Source organism: Diaphorina citri, unplaced genomic scaffold (genome assembly GCF_000475195.1).
Source record: "Diaphorina citri unplaced genomic scaffold, Diaci psyllid genome assembly version 1.1 scaffold432, whole genome shotgun sequence".
NCBI classification, from domain to species: domain Eukaryota; kingdom Metazoa; phylum Arthropoda; class Insecta; order Hemiptera; family Psyllidae; genus Diaphorina; species Diaphorina citri.
Genome location: NW_007377867.1, coordinates 143,293 through 160,317, shown reverse-complemented (window position 1 = coordinate 160,317; position 17,025 = coordinate 143,293). Strand labels below are relative to the sequence as shown.

Sequence of the window (17,025 nt, the reverse complement as noted above, 5' to 3'; positions counted from 1 at the left end):
CGACTTCCCCCCCCCCCTCCTTCCCTCTTTTCCTTCCCCTCCCTTCCCCCCTCTCTCACCCACACTTTTGAGTCCAGATCTGTATTGTACTTGAAGGAAACAATACAGACGAGGCATTTTGTTCCTGAGTTTTAATTAAGCTGTGTTCTAGTTAATTAAACAGAGTGAGTTTCGGAGTTTGGAGAAAACTGGAGGAGAGAAAAACACAAGCGAGGGAGGAGAGAAAGTGTACAGGGTGGGAGAAGGTTTAATGTAGGGATTTTTTTTTTTTTTTTTAGGGTTGCTTTGAAATTGGTTTCTGGAAAAACGGAAATTCTGTCAGTTGGAGAGGGAGAAACAGGAATCGAGATTTCTTGAACACTTCTTATTGTGGATAGCACATTTGGGTTTAGTATTTGGTACATAGGTATCTCTTCCTCTCCTTTTTCTCTTCCGTACCCATTACGTGATTCGCTCTCTCTCTCTCTCTCTCCCTCCCTCCCTCTCTCTCTCCCTCCCTCTCTCTCTCTCCCTCCCTCCCTCCCTCGATCCCTCTTCGACGGAGATGTTATTTTTCCCCTTTTCAGAAATCACAAATTGTTTCACTTTGTCATATTTCTCATGTATGAGTTAATGCATTAGGGGGTATTACTCATTAGAAATAGAAGAAAGAATACTTATGAATATAAAAGGCTTTTAAGTAAAGTGTATGCCAGAGGGGAGGGAGGGAGGGGGTATCAACTTTAATGTACATGGGGAAAGGGGAAGTAAGTTGTGTTCGTCTTTAAAACATCGCGAACAGCACATTGGTTTCTCTTGATTGAAAATAACTCGAAAATTCTAGCATCATGGTCTGTTGAAGAAGGCTTGAGAGAAAAGGGATGGAGAAAAGAAGAGGCGTCAGATAGGAGGGTATGTAGGAGTAGAATAAAGAAGGGTAACGCCGACCACAAATAAAATTGGGATGGAAAAAGGTGCAGTAAAAGAAGAAGAATATCTAGTAAGCGTTAGGTCGCGGATTTGCTTCATGCCCCGGGGCAGTCCTCTTGATTGAAAATAACTCGAATTTTTTTGCATCATGGTCTGTTGAAGAAGGCTTGAGAGAGAAGGGATGGAGAAAAGAAGAGGCATCACATAGGAGGGTATGTAGGAGTAGAATAAAGAAGGGTAACGCCGACCACAAATAAAATTGGGATGGGAAAAGGTGCAGTAAAAGAAGAAGAATATCTAGTAAGCGTTAGGTCGCGGATTTGCTTCATGCCCCGGGGCAAATTTCATAGCTAAGGTTCCTTCTTGGAACGGCTGGCTTTATCCTATTCTGCCTTCCTTACCTCTTTGCTTTCGGGACGATAAGATAGCAGTTACATTTCTCTCTATCAAACCTCTTGGAAAAAAGATTAGATCTCAACAAGACCGATCTGTCTCATGAAACCGTCCAGAACAAGGCGTTACCAAACAAGGAGGTGATCGCTAATTTCACACAGGTCCGCGAGGTTATGCCATCCGAATCAACCTTGCAACAATGCACCCTATGGCCGGGCAGAATTGACATAGGCGTAAATATATCAATAATAATTCAATGGACACAAACAAGTTGGGTCGCCCGGGGCTAAGCGAACTCAGCAGTCTGAATGCAGCTCGGATACCCCCTCTGTGTGCTACCATATTAATTATGGACTAGTCAAAGCCAGTTCGTTAATACTGGGTGGCGAAAACCAACCAAAGAGCTGGATCTGGTAGATTGAAGCTCTGGAAAATGGCTGATCTGACGAAACTTACTTTTTAATAAATAACAGCTAGAAGTGGGTTAGAATTAGTATGAGTGAGTGAGTCAGTCAGTCAGTCAGTGAGTCAGTTACACAAGGGGCTGTATATATTTTAGACTATACTAAATAACAGCTGTGTACTAACTTTTACCTAAAATATTTTAGAATATCCGATAGGGTAAATCGCATTTCCAGCGAATAGAATAGACTATACCAAATAACAGCTGTGTACTAACTTTTACCTAAAATATTTTAGAATATCCGATAGGGTAAATCGCATTTCCAGCGAATAGAATAGACTATGCCTAGCAAAAAGTGAGTAGGTACTTAGAATGTTTTACTCGATCACCCGGTATGATAAAAGTCTCGATTTGTTTTCAATAAATTTCAGCCTCGAGGTTTATGGCGGTGTATTTAATTAAATAATTTAATTAGTGAGGTTTATACGTTGGAATATTGTCTCGAAGGAAATAATTAGCAGACTGATTTGAGCTTTGTTCGGGTGCAGAGACTAGTATTTACTCGATTACCCGGTATGATAAAAGTCTCGATTTGTTTTCAATAAATTTCAGCCTCGAGGTTTATGGCGGTGTATTTAATTAAATTATTTAATTAGTGAGGTTTATACGTTGGAATATTGTCTCGAAGGAAATAATTAGCGGACTGATTTGAGCTTTGTTCGGGTGCAGAGACTGGTGAGGTGAGGTGAGGTGCTGCTAATGGTTAGTGTGGTAGGAGAAAGTTTGTGTTACGATAGACAAGAGGGAGCAGCAAAAATTGAAAGAAAAGCGAGAGCTTTCTTCTTCTTGGGTAGTAAAAGTTGAGACTCCGAGGTGAAAGTAAAGGGATAAACACCACCATGAAGGCGAGTTGTGGGGACTTTTCCTTCACTTCTGTCCCTCTCTTTCTCCACTTTTGTCCCCTCCCCTCCAATTCTAGTTTTTCTTTTTCCCTCTCCCTTCTCATTGTCTTCCTTTTCCTCACTTCTAGCCCTGTCCTTTAAATCTTTCCCTTTCCCCATTCTAATCTTTTCTTCCCCCACTAACTAGTAGTTCTCTTTTTCTTTCCCTTCTTAACTCCTTCCTTCAGCTCTACTCTTTCTCCTTCTTTATTCTGGCTTCTTCTTTCCCTTCTTAATTTCTTCCTCTCTCTCTCTCTCTCTCTCTCTCTCTTCTGATTCTGGCTTCTTCTTTCCCTTCTTAATTTCTTCCTCTCTCTCTCTCTCTCTTCTGATCTGACATTCGTCCTTCCCCAGTCTTCTTCTTTCTTTCTTTCTTTCTTTCTTTCTTTTAGCATAACCTATAACACATGTCTCCTCTTTCTTTGTTTCAGGTAAGTGGTACTGACCTGGACTACTCAAGAGGCAACAGCTCTCTCGATAGAGTTTGGTATGTGCGAACTTTCTAAACTGCAATAGCTCATGGGCTCCGGTGAGTTATGGGTCGGCTAAACTACTAACATAATATATACTTACCTATCTAGTACAGCTAAAACTACTAACATATAGGTAAAATATAGCTATGGAGACTTAACACTGATTAACACCTGTGATGCCATTTTTTACGGCTGGTTTTCTCTCTTCGCTTTCGGGACCATTTCTTCTTCTTCTTCTTCTTCTTCTTCTTCTTCTTCTTCTTCTTCTTCCACCTGTGATATACTAGAAACTAGATCATTAGAATACGTACCTATGTACATAATATAATGTATATCTGGTAGTATGTAGTATATATAACTAGTATTGGTGTAGGTAGGAGGAGGACTAGCATTTGAGCAGTGCACTCATTTATGGCCGAAAACACAATCCGAGCTTAAAGTTGTTTTAAGTGAAACATATCGAACAGCTTCTTTCACCTGTGATATACTAGAAACTAGATCATTAGAATACGTACCTATGTACATAATATAATGTATATCTGGTAGTATGTAGTATATATAAATAGTATTGGTGTAGGAGGAGGACTAGCATTTGAGCAGTGCACTCATTTATAGCCGAAAACACAATCCGAGCTTAAAATTGGTTTAAGTTAAACATATCGAAGAGCTTCTTCAGGAGAATCTTGCAACTTCTAATAAAGTTCTCTGTCTTGGATTTCGGGACAAAAGAGCAGAAATTCACCTCGGTAATTAGGGTTGTTTTGTTAATCTTACGAGATATGGGCCTGGGATATATTTAAAGTTAATGCGCCAGCCTAGTTAGCTTAGTTGGTGCGCGTCTGCCTAGTAAGCACTAGGCCGCAGGGCTCGATTCCCGCCCGAGGCGGATTTTATCCTGATGGGATAATGTTCGTTCTCGGAACGGCTGGCTTTCTCCTATCCGGGCTCGATTCCCGCCGGGGCGGATTTTATCCTGATGGGATAATGTTCGTTCTCGGAACGGCTGGCTTTCTCCTATCCTGTCTTCCTTCTCTTTTCGATTTCGGGATGATAAAACCTTAGCAGTTACAGTTCCTTCTATCAAACCTCTTCAAAAAAAAAAAAGTTAATGCCTTCCATTTTCTCCTCTCCTACTTCCATGAAGTTCTGGAATTTAAACCGAACTACCCGTTCCTTCTCCCCTCTCCCCCTTCCTCCTCCTATACCTAGACCTTTGCGTTGAGTCCAGATTACGGAAATTTTGGTTAACCGTTTATGCGGCCAACTTTCTAATAGTTAAAGAGGAGACTCTTATTTCCATGAAGTTCTAGAATTTAAACCGAATTACCCCCCCTCCTTCCCTCTTTTCCTTCTCCTCCCTTACCCCCTCTCTCACCCAGACTTTTGAGTCCAGATCTGTATTGTACTTGAAGGAAACAATACAGGCGAGGCATTTTGTTCCTGAGTTTTAATTAAGCTGTGTTCTAGTTAATTAAACAGAGTGAGTTTCGGAGTTTGGAGAAAACTGGAGGAGAGAAAAACACAAGCGAGGGAGGAGAGAAAGTGTACAGGGTGGGAGAAGGTTTAATGTAAGGATTTTTTTTTTTTGGGGTTGCCTTAAAATTGGTTTCTGGAAAAACGGAAATTCTGTCAGTTGGAGAGGGAGAAACAGGAGTCGAGATTTCTTGAACACTTCTTGTGGATAGCACATTTGGGTATAGTATTTGATACATAGGTATCTCTTCCTCTCCTTTTTCTCTTCCATACCCATTACGTGATTTGCTCTCTCTCTCTCCCTCCCTCCCTCGATCCCTCTTCGACGGAGATGTTATTTTTTCCCCTTTTCAGAAATCACAAATTGTTTCACTTTGTCATATTTCCCATGTATGAATGAGTTAATGCATTAGGGGGTATTACTCATTAGAAATGCTTATTAGTCTACAATCTTATATTAGTCATATAAATTCACATATTATTCTACATATTGCTGTTAGCTATGATGTGTAGGTAAATACTCTTCTGTGGGCATTGGGCACTGTGGTATTTTTTGATGCATTTTAGGTAGAATGTTGAAGAAAGTGAAATGTTTAGCAGGTAAATAGGTAAGAAGTCTTCTCCTTTTTCTGGACTGCCATCAATATGACTCCCTTAGAACAAGGAAGACGTTCAAGACGAGTTTTAGAACAAGAAAGACGTTCAAAGTCAATGAAAATACTAATAGATTCTATTCCCCCATTAACATAACCTATCCTATTACTTCATACTCTTTATAGTAGCTACATACATACATACATAGATAGTAAGTGTAATACAAAATACATAGATGTCATAGATAGTAGGTGTAATACAGCCCCCATATTAGCTCATAGTACACGATACGAAGCCTTATAGTTCCCCTATAGGTATAGTTACGTACTTGCGTCCCATAAGGTAGTTACTTCAGAACGTTACGTCACATCACCTTGTAGTAATCTACACTACACATTCATTATGTAGGTATATTCTTCCAAATCACGAACCTTCTCTCCAAAGGTGACAATGCCTCATTGAATTTTCTATCAATGTGACACAAAATGCCTCGTATATTAGCCCAAATAGACAAATCGGGCAACCAACCCCTGTCCATTAGGTGACGGAACTAATATTAGATACCTACCGACAGCATATTTTTAGATGACTGAAACCTCATTACTGACAGTATATTTTCCAAACATGAGTCTATCAGCCGATGTCACTCAGCCTCCTCTTCCTCCTCCTCCTCTTCTTCTTCCTCCTCCTCCACCATTTACTAGTTAGTAAACAGCCTCTTCAAGGTTACAGGCTGATAATTTAGCCGGACATACAAGGTTATCACGGGAAAACACACGCAGTTTGGCGGATGAGGAGGCGTGTGTGAGGGATTTTGGGGAAGACGAAAAATAAATAATGAAATGGACGAGTGATAGGGAAACGTGGTGCAATCTCGGACCCCGTGTTTAAAATGGGACCCTGCCCGACCGCGCACAGAGTCGAATTCCTAAAGTAATACATGGAAATGGGAGAAATATTTTGGGCGTGCGTGCGTGACAAACGAAACTAATGCATGACGCAGTGGACTAGTTGTGAACTATTCTTGTAAATTCTTAAAACCTTCAAGGTTTTAAGAAGTCTTTTTGGTGAGCTGATTGATAAATAGTTTTCTTCCACTTACGAATGTACCCAGATGTACATAATTTCTGCATACGAATTGGGGGAAGGAAACCGTAGGAAATTACATACCGAAGGATTCTTTGGACTGTTTTCTATCGTATGGGTCTGTAGGTCAACTTTCCCCTACACACAAAAAAACAACTAAATACTTTTCTTTTTTCCAAACTTTCCAAATTAACTCCCCTCCCCCCTCATTCTATAATGCTCTCTCTGTTTTACCTTGCTCCTTGTTTTCTACAGGGTGACCACATGCTCTACTTGTTCAGAAAGATTCTCCTATATAAAAACAAAAATGCTTAAGGATCAGGAAAAACTTGCATTCACCAAGTGGTTACTGTGAGAAAGCCTTACTTTAATAAAGTCCTCTTTTTGACAGGGGGTGCGATATGATGAAATTTGCGGGGGGAAACACCAACAACAACGAACAAACAGACAAAACAAAAAACAAAACTTCAACGGTATACCCTGTATAATATCTTTGTTCCTTTTCATTAGGTGCCTTCTGGACTTTGAATACTTTTATCTCTTTCTCCTCCCTTTCTCCTCTCTCTCTATCTCTCTCTGGCTGTTTTTCTCTCCCTCCCATGAACTCTTTGTTTTCAAATCCCCCCTCTTTTCTTTACCTTTTACCTGACCAGGTAACCAGGTTAAACTTATCTTTTCCTCTTCTCTCTCTCTACTTCTCATTTTCTCAATAACATAGGTAGATACTTACTTGACATTCACAACTATATGACATGTAGGTACTTCAGAGCCTTCACTGCACCAGAAATTTATCCAACCCTAACCTAACCTTAATCTAACCTAACTGCTCATCTTTATAATTCAGCCTTAATCCTTCTCCAAGTTAAATATAGTCACATTGTCACACAGGATTATGGGAAGTAAAAAAAGTGACGAATTCATAGTCCATAGTCACATAGGGTAATGGAAAGTAAAAAAAAAGGTGACGAACTCAAGTGACATCCCGAATAATTTTTCCCAATTTCGGGGGTTTTGTTTAATTTCCACTCCATGAAGAAATTCTCATTCATATTTCATTCACAGAACAAAACAACATTTTTGTTTCGAATATCAAGTGACATCCCGAATAATTTTTCCCAATTTCGGGGGTTTTGTTTAATTTCCACTCCATGAAGAAATTCTCATTCATATTTCATTCAGAGAACAAAACAACATTTTTGTTTCGAATAATTTCTTCGTTACATAAATAATTTATAAGGAACCACCCCTCAGCCGCAACTTTCCTTGGCTATGGCGTTAGGCTGGAGTTTGGGAGCCCGTTTTGTCGAAAACCCGATGTTTACAAAGCTTACAATGAGCTTTATTTACAAGTCATCGCGGGAAATACAATGGCTCCAACTCACAAATACTTGAATAATTTTACAATACTATGAGCTTTATTTACAAGTCATCGCGGGAAATACAATGGCTCCAACTCACAAATACTTGAATAATTTTACAATTGATTAGAGCACGAAATGTCGTCGTTGTACGGATATCTCTCCATTTTCCTGATAATGAAAAATCTATATTTGAACTTTTTATTGCTCTAAATTCTGAATTTTCAGACATGGTACATTTAATAGGTTCCTAAGTTACCTAGTTACCTATACTTAGTACTAAAGAAAATGGCTGATGCCATTTTGTCTTTCTTTATTCGTGGTTCAATTTTATGGAAATTCGACAACCACTTTATGACCAGGGAATTTGGCACATCCTCCAATATTGAAGTTCAAAGTTTGAATTCTTTGAAGAACCATGTAAACTATGACACTGTCAACGTCGAAATTTATACTTAGGTATAAATTTATACTTAGGTAAATTTATACTTAGGTATAAATTTCTGGGGATTCACAAGTTGGTTAATATTGATATTGAACCAACTTTAATAAAAGAGAGAGAGAGAAAAAATAACTGGAAAGCCCTCCTTGCCACTTTCTAAATTTGAGAAAGCACAAGGAATAAGTTTATGCTTTAAGTATTTATTCTTCGATTTAGAGCTCGCCAAGTGTTTGCACAAGATATTTAGATTTTCCACCCGGGAAGAAGAAGGAACCGGAAAAAGAAATGTAATTCTTAATAATATAAAACGCGGAACCTAGGGGTTCCGCGAGCTGACGGCAAGGGTTCCGCGAGATATTTTGGAAAAATCATACACTAGATAAAATCAGTTTCAAAACGACCATCTTAGACTAGGTAGATATTTCATCTTATACAGCTTTTTTTAGAGGTTTGATAGAGGGAACTCACAGCTTTTTTTAGAGGTTTGATAGAGGGAACTGTAACAAAGAAAACTTGTTGTATTTTTATAATAAGGGGGGTGGGAGTGGGGAGTGCAATCTTGAAAGTTCAGGGTTCCGCAAAGATGTTCACCTTTTGAAAAGGGTTCCGCGGGCCAAACTAATTAAGAAACACTGGATTAGAGCACGAAATGTCGTCGTTGTACGGATATCTCTCCATTTTCATGATAATGAAAAATCTATATTTGAACTTTTTATTGCTTTAAATTCTGAATTTTCAGACATGGTACATTTAGGTTCCTAAGTTACCTATACTTAGTAGCTTAGTACTAAAGAAAATGGCTGATGCCATTTTGTCTTTCTTTATTCGTGGTTCAATTTTATGGAAATTTGAAAACCCTTAAACAATGTCAACCGAGGTTTGGAATTGGAATTTCAACGTCTTTTCCCTGAGCATTCCACCACGACATTCTAGTGCCTTTATCATTTTAGGACGTTTTCCATGCTTCTGTCTATTGATCTGGGTCGTTGTTTTCCAATGAAAACACAGTTTATGGAACTGACATGTCTTTTAATAAATTTAATAAAACTCACATATTATCTCAAAAATTTCACTTCTGAGCCATCCTGTATGTTCCCTCTTGCCCTTCTCCCTTCCTTCTCCACCCTCACCCCTCCTTCTCTCTCACTCACCATACAAAACTCGCTCTCTCTCTCTCTCTCTCTCTCTCTCTCTCTCTCTCTCTCTATCGCTCTCATTTTAACTTTCAAATAAATAACTTATTTCGCAAAATGCTTTTTAATGAATTAAAATTTCTTTTCTCCTACTGCCGATGCCGGGGAAATTGATGAGAAAGCCCCATCTATGTGTGTGTCATCTATCTATACGATCTATGTCATTTATGTGTAGGAGACAGAGGTTTATCTACATCCAACATCTATTTGTATAGATTCCTATTATGAAGGTAGGTACAACATGTAGGTACATAGATTTCCCCTATTCTTAGAGGAAAGTGTAACCATGGAGGTCTCATTCTACCGGCATCGAAGAGAGGACAGGATAGGAGAAAGCCAGCCCTTCCACAAGAACGGACCTCATCTGTTAAAGGGTAAAGTCCATCCCGGGCGGTAATCGAACCCCCGACCTAGCGCTTACAAGACAGGACCGCTACCCTCCAAGCTAACTATGCCGACATTGCCGACTGCTTTTGTATTGAAAACACTCCTTCGGAAATTTTTCTTTTGAATAAGTTTGAACTGTCGATTTAAAGCTATTAAGAACTAAACTCATGTCACTAGGAGATTGAAAACTCAACCAGAAGGAAAAGTTGTAAGTGTGTGCCAAACTGCCAAGGAGGGTGTTAAGGAGCGCGGTAGCGCTTCGCCCGCCAAGTTACCATGTATTTAAAATATTTAAATCTAATAAAAGGAGCGTTGGTACCTAGTTAAATCGAATATGAAAATATTCAAATCTAATAAAACAATTCACGCGTCTACTTGCTATTCCAGGAACGATTAGAAAGAGTGACGTCAGATCATCCTTTTTATTTCTCTTTTTCTCCTCCTTATCCCCCTCTTCGTCCTTCCCTCCCGCTCCTTCTCTCCGTTTCTTTCCCCCCTTCTTTCATCTTCTCTTTTGACGTCAGATCATCCTTTTTATTTCTCTTTTTCTCCTCCTTATCCCCCTCTTCGTCCTTCCCTCCCGCTCCTTCTCTCCGTTTCTTTTCCCCCTTCTTTCATCTTCTCTTTCTCTCCTCTTCTGATCTTCTTCCTCTCCTCTTCCTCAATCTCTTTCTTGTTCTTCCCTAGGGACTTTGCCTGGTGGAAATCTATTTATTAAACGGAGCACTGAAATGTATGCTCATATATCGCAGTAAGGGGGAGAAAGAGATAAAGTTGGAAAGAAGTGAAGAGAGCAAAAGGAGGGGAGGGAAAGAAAGAGGTAGGAAGGGGAAGAGGGAGAGAAAGAAGGGGAGAGAAGAGGGAAAGAGAGAAAGAATTCAAAGTTTTGAGCCAATATGGGGGAGTAGGTATTTTTGAACCAATAATGTAGGTAGGTAAATTTTAAAGGAAGAGATGAGAAAGGGAAGGGGGGAATTCCCTAATTTTAAGGGGAGGATTGCTGCCTTCAGTATAGTTTTAAAGGAGCTATGTAAATTGAATTTGTCATTTTTCTTGTCACATGTTCTGATGTGCTTTTCCTTTCCTCCAGGATGATTTTAGTGAAATCCTGGATTTCGATTGGGCCTAGCCTACTCGTGTTATACTTTAAGTACCACAATATCATAAACAAACTTTCTGACCTCCCTATAGTTTGGTTTAAGTTCTTGATAGTGGCTTGGTTAGTGGCATGTAGATTATAGGGGACAACTTTATGATCACTTGATAAATTGGTACCTCTCAGTGGTGTAGAACTCCTCTGTTAAAATAATTTAGAGTTCGGACTGCTGTATCCGCGCTTTTTATCCGGGCAATATAATGAATAAGGTGTAAGTACACAAGTATCCTATTGATGCTTTAACAATTTTACCTCATCAAATCTTCATGCGATTCACAGAGCCTTGAGGAAAACAAAAATTTGATTAGCTTTATCATAATTTTGCTAATGGTTGCCAAATTTGCTCCAGTAGCGGCAAAATCTCATTAATCCTCTCATCTATCCACTAAACATTACCAATTCTTCGTCAAATAAGGCACGACGCGACATGCGTAGGAAAATTAGTGGATGTGCCAATCGCACCTTGTTCCCTCCAGTGAAACATTCCCAATGGATTTTAATATTATCTGCGTTCCTCATTCGTCCATATTAGAGTCACCTTAAACCATGGCGAATTTTCAGCCAAGGTTTGTCCTATCCAAGCCGATGACTATCAAGGCTACCTACAAAGAGTTTAATAATAAACTCTAATCAGTTTTTTCAAGAACCCATTATGGCCTCAAACTGCCTTGTTTTCAACGGATTTTGATTGTGCTCAATAAAATGAAACGTAGGTAGTAGGTATCTACCTAAAACTGGTCTTATCTTATCTGTGAAAATTGACTACATATTAGGAAAATTGCTAAAGACCTTGGGTCGGTCGGTCGGTCTGTCGGTCTGTCCCCATAGAAGGAGTTATCCAAACCTGGTCGACCTATATATCAAATTAAAGGTCTTTTTACCAGGAACACGAAAATGGTGGTGCAAATTTTGTCCAGAAAACCATAAAGCCAAAAAACCAAAAAAACTGGTTTTGGGGGGATTTTTTTCACATTTTCTCACACAAATGAGCTCTGATCTCGAAATTTGTCGCGACGACCTATGAACTCAAAGCGAGAAAGTTTTAGATAACACTTAAGTCGTTAATTTAAGACCGGTTTTAGCGTTACCTATGTTAAGCTACGCCGAGCAAGGCCAATAAATGGATGGGTGACTTAAACATTATATTGGGAATAAAGGGAGAACGGGCTCTAGTCTTGATTTTGAATCATTACATGAAAGTAAAATCAAAAAATCAAATCAAGAATGGTAATAAACTGAATATTAAACAAATTAGGTAGGTACAAAGGTGTATTTTAACCACGATCGAATAAACTACGGGCTAAAAAATTCCCGGAGGGACGGACCCAGCTTGTTATTTCTCTTTTTCTCCTCCTTATCCCCCTCTTCGTCCTTCCCTCCCGCTCCTTCTCTCCGTTTCTTTTCTCCCTTCTTTCATCTTCTCTTTCTCTCCTCTTCTGCTCTTCTTCCTCTCCTCTTCCTCAATCTCTTTCTTGTTCTTCCCTAGGGACTTTGCCTGGTGGAAATCTATTTATTAAACGGAGCACTGAAATGTATGCTCATACATATATCAGAAAGGGAGAGAAAGAGATAAAGTTGGAAAGAATTGAAGAGAGCAAAAGGAGGGGAGGGAAAGAAAGAGAGGTAGGAAGGGGAAGAGGGAGAGAAAGAAGGGGAGAGAGAGAGAGGAAGGGGAAGAGAAAGAGCGAGAGAGGGAGAGGAGACGAAAAAGAGATGGAGAGAGAAGGAAAGGGAGAGAGAGAAGAGGGAAAGAGAGAAAGAGTGAGAAAATTCAAAGTTTTAAGCCAATATGAGGGAGTAGGTAGGTATTTTTGAACCAATAATGTAGGTAGGTAAATTTTAAAGGAAGAGATGAGAAAGGGGGGGTGGGGGATTCCCTAATTTTAGGGAGAGGGGTGCTGCCTTCAGTATTAGTTTTAAAGGAGCTATGTAAATTGAATTTGTCATTTTTCTTGTCACATGTTCTGATGTGTATTGCCTTTCCTCCAGGATGATTTTAGTGAAATCCTGAATTTCGATTGGGCCTAGCCTACTCGTGTTACACTTTAAGATTGCTTCTGTCTTCCGAGAAATGTATGGTTGATTTCTAAATTGCAAGCTGAATAATTTAATATTCGAAGTACATTAAAGGTACCCATTTTATGTCATTTCTTTCCACCTTCTACTGACGATAGTGTGCGGGAGTCACCTACATTATACAGACCGAGAAGAGCTTCGTTATTTTTAGAAGTTGCAAAACTCTGGCGTTCCATTAGAAATGAAACACTCTCGGCAACAAAGCATTCTCTCTAGACCAATCAGAAAGCTCGGATAGCAGGCTGGGAATTTAAAATCTCATTCAGTGGAAGTCTACCTACTACCTACACTTGGGATGATTCTTACTGTATAGAAGTGGATGTAGAAAGTAGAAAGACAAGAGAGATGGGAGAGAGAGATAGAAGAGAAGCCAAGAGGATGGGAGAAAGAGAGAGAGAGAGAGAAGTACATTTTTAATTAGTTTTAATCCAGTAAAAGGTTCCTGGGGTATAGAATTTCTAATATTGATGGAAAGCATTTCAGAATTAGGAAACCTTTTAAGTAATCACTTAGCACACTCCCGTTCCCTTAATCTCTCCTTTCCTCCCTCTCTCATCTCTCCCTTCTCTTCCCCTCTTGCGCTTTATGTGTGTTCCCCCTCCCTTGCGACTTACTTCAGCCCAATTCTTTTCTCCTCTCTTGATACGGAAATGCATTTTTCATCTCATTTGCTGCTGCATTTGTATAGGTAGGTATGTGATGTGATGGGGTATAATAGGTGTGTGATGGAACTATTGTGGCGTAACAGATGAGGCAAATAAGGAAGGGATGGGTGAGAGTGTTGTTTTTATTTCACTCCCATTAGCGGATGATTACCTAGCGTTCTAGAGAGACTTGGAGCAGTCAAGATTCATCAGAAAATTGACTAATGCTCTTGCTAGTTTTACTGCGCCACTGTGTAAACTTAACAGCCTGATAAAAAGGGGCTGTAGTATTTAACTATCAAGTCTTTTCAGGAATATCTTCACCAAATCTTTTTGATGTTGTTTCTAATTCCTGCTATTAGACTGTTTCCCTAATGTTTTTCAGCACCGTTAAAATACCTGCAAAGCCCTGCTCATAAAACCTGGCAGTTCTGGCCTAAAAAAGTTATCCCACATTGCCAAAAATAACAAAATACATCGTCTAAAGACTTTTTTTTTAACCCATATAATTATGCCCATTCTGCCCACATCCCAGGTATTATGTTAAGGCGGTCTCTTCTTGATCCCTTGTGTGCCGCGTCCATTTTTGTTTAGGACTATTGCACTGCTGCCCACATCTAACAGAACCCATTCTCTTCTGTTTCAGACCTCCTGACTTCTGCCGCTCCCCCTCACAGTGATGTATCTCCCCCCTGTGGTCTGATCCACTGCTCACACCCACCACTAGCCCATCATCTGCCCCACAGCCCACCGCCCGCACTCTCACAGACTCTACTGACCCCGCAGTACTATGTGTCCTCCAATCTTCGCTTCTTTTGAAAAGAGGCCCCAACACGTCGGCGATTGAATGGAGGTTCTCATGTTGAAAGGACTTTTTAGCCCTAAGTCCTATGTCAGGATTTTCAGACCTGTTAAGGAAACATTTTAGTCTTATCCCACAAGCTTTACTGGTCTCCCACTCTCAAGTAATGCTTCTGAAAAGAGTCCTCAACATATCGGTGATTGAATAATGGAGTCTCTCGTGTTAAAGCGCTTAGCCCTATATCAGGATTCCCAGGACACATCAGTCCTATTTCAGTTGGAGAGACATTTCAGTCTTATCCCACGAACTTACTTGCCGCTTGCCGTCCACTCTCAAGTAATATTTCTGAAAAGAGGTCTCATCATGAATGGGGAAAATGAAAGATCTTTGGAAAACTTTTGATGCAGACTCAGGGTTTTCAAACTAATCGTTGCGAGACATAATCTCTCTCGGGGAAATTCATGGAGTTCAGAAAATGGCAGTCGACCAGAGTTCAGATCAACTGCTGATGTCGAATTTTCAAAGATCCTGGATTATTAGACCAGCAATTGATGGCCCTTACCAAGGCAGGCTGACCTTACCTTTAAAGAAGGTGTAGTAAACGTATTCTACCTATTCAACTTTTGTGGTTCTTTCTTTAGACATTTATTTACTTCTGTGGTTCTGTAGGATAGAAACTACCAGTGGGATTGGATACCAATTAGAATTTATTATATCTCCCAATTTGGTACAGTACTATGTGTCCTCCAATCTTCGCTTCTTTTGAAAAGAGGCCCCAACACGTCGGCGATTGAATGGAGGTTCTCATGTTGAAAGGAATTAGAATTAGAATTCATCAGATCTCCCAATTTGGTTACTCCCTGTGTCTCTCCACATGATTCATTAAGCCAAACCCATGTTGACCCATAACGGACCAAATTTCAATACCAACTCGTCCATATATCACTTTAGTTTGAACACCAAAGTGGAAAAAAAAACATGGTGATGGTTAGTGCCCAGTGGTGAAGCTCAGATTTTAGAGGAGAGCATAGTAGCCTCAAAGTTATCATTTCACCAACCTTGACTATTTTTTAGCTCAAGATTAAACATTTAGCTAGCAAAGCCTTTAACTGGAACATGTAGACATGTGTAGGTTAGGCCAAGCGTTTGATTTGCAAAGTCGACAGCCAGGCGTTCCAAGAACGAACTCTATCCCTTCAGGATAAAATCCGCACCGGGCAGTAAATAATTAATTATGTATCTTTTTTTCTCATTTACACCACTGGTATGAAAAAAAAAAAAAAAAAAAAAAAAAAAAAAAAAAAGGGGGATTTTTAAAAAAAAAAAAAAAAAAAAAAAAAAAAAAAAAAAAAAAAAAAAAAAAAAAACCTACATGTCACTATCAGCCTCAGAGAGACCAGATAGTGGGGCTTCAGTCTTATTATTAAAAACAGGATATAAATCATTTGATATTTCCATGTCACTAGGCTTTTCACAAATATTTTCTATATTATTATTTGAAACAATTTCATTACTATTTTCCTGACCTTGACTTTGAGATAAGTTAATTTGAGGAAGATAATTAGCTTTTTTAAGTTTATTAATACATGTTTTCTTAGGAGCAGGAAGAGTACTTGTAAAGGTAGAAGGAAGAGAACCAAAAGAAAAACTAATTTGTTTATTTTGAGAAGACATTTTAACTTCAGATGATGGAGGAGAAAAGGAGTAGGAGGGAGCAGCTTGCTTATCTTGCTTAGAATATCCTTGTTGGAAAGAGGTTGAAGGCGTAAAGATAGGTGAGGACTCAGTAGAATTTAAAGGTTTCAAACAAACACCATTAGCTCCAGGGAATTGATTGGTATTATAAAGCTGCTCTTTCATTAAGCTCGAGTTATAGTCAAGGGTAGGATTGGGTCTAGACTGGATTCTCCTCTTGAAATTATTCATTTTAACGGGAGACATTCTTCTTTTTTGAGGTTCAGTAGGTTTAGGTGTGGGGTTTGCATAATCATGGTCGATTTCAAAGGATTGGGGTTGGCTTCTAGTGTTAACTCCAGAGGAAAGGGGAATTACAAGAGGGTCAATTTGTGAGGAAGAAGGAATATTTGTGTTTTCTTTCATAGCTGGGAAATTGGAAGAAGAGTTGACAAACTGGAATCTTTTATTAGAAGTCTTGGAAGAGAAGGTATTGTTATTTCTTTTGATAGGAAAGAAGGTACAAGCTTCTTGAAAGCAATAAAATTCCATGCCTCGGCTGGGATTGAACCCACGCCCTCCTGTTTACCAGGCGAGCGCCTTGACCACTACACCACCAAGGCAGGTAAGGCGTTATGTCCGCCAGCCTAGTTAGCTTGGAAGGTAGTACGCCTTGTACTAAACCACCCAGCTTCTTAACTTTTCCTCCACCCTATGGCAGCTTAGAGCTTGGAAGATTATTCAACATGCAATGTATTCAACGAAATTATTCCAGAAAAATTAAAAATAATGAACCTTAATGTGTTTCTTGAAAATTAAAATTCAGTGCCGAATCCACGAGGTTGAATATTATATCATCGCAGAAAAAGAGTACTAGACATGAATCTTACACAATATAGGGCTCTAAAACTTGGTACCAAATTACCATTGGGCTTTGAAAACTTGCTACTTTAAAATATGTACGAGTAATATGGATATGGGAGTTACCCATTATTCCAGAAAAATTAAAAATAATGAACCT

At 39.3% G+C, this 17,025-nt stretch overlaps 1 protein-coding gene across 1 annotated transcript in view; it reads left to right on the top strand.

The window, feature by feature from the left end:
• Positions 1-14,347, top strand: part of LOC108252346 (insulin gene enhancer protein isl-2a-like) — a 52,479-nt gene extending 38,132 nt beyond the window's left edge. The window contains exon 4 of the mRNA XM_017443901.1: positions 14,175-14,347. Within this exon, the coding sequence (XP_017299390.1) occupies positions 14,175-14,347 (173 nt within the window). The remainder of the gene's footprint in view (positions 1-14,174) is intronic.
• The last annotated feature ends 2,678 nt before the right edge of the window (positions 14,348-17,025 follow it).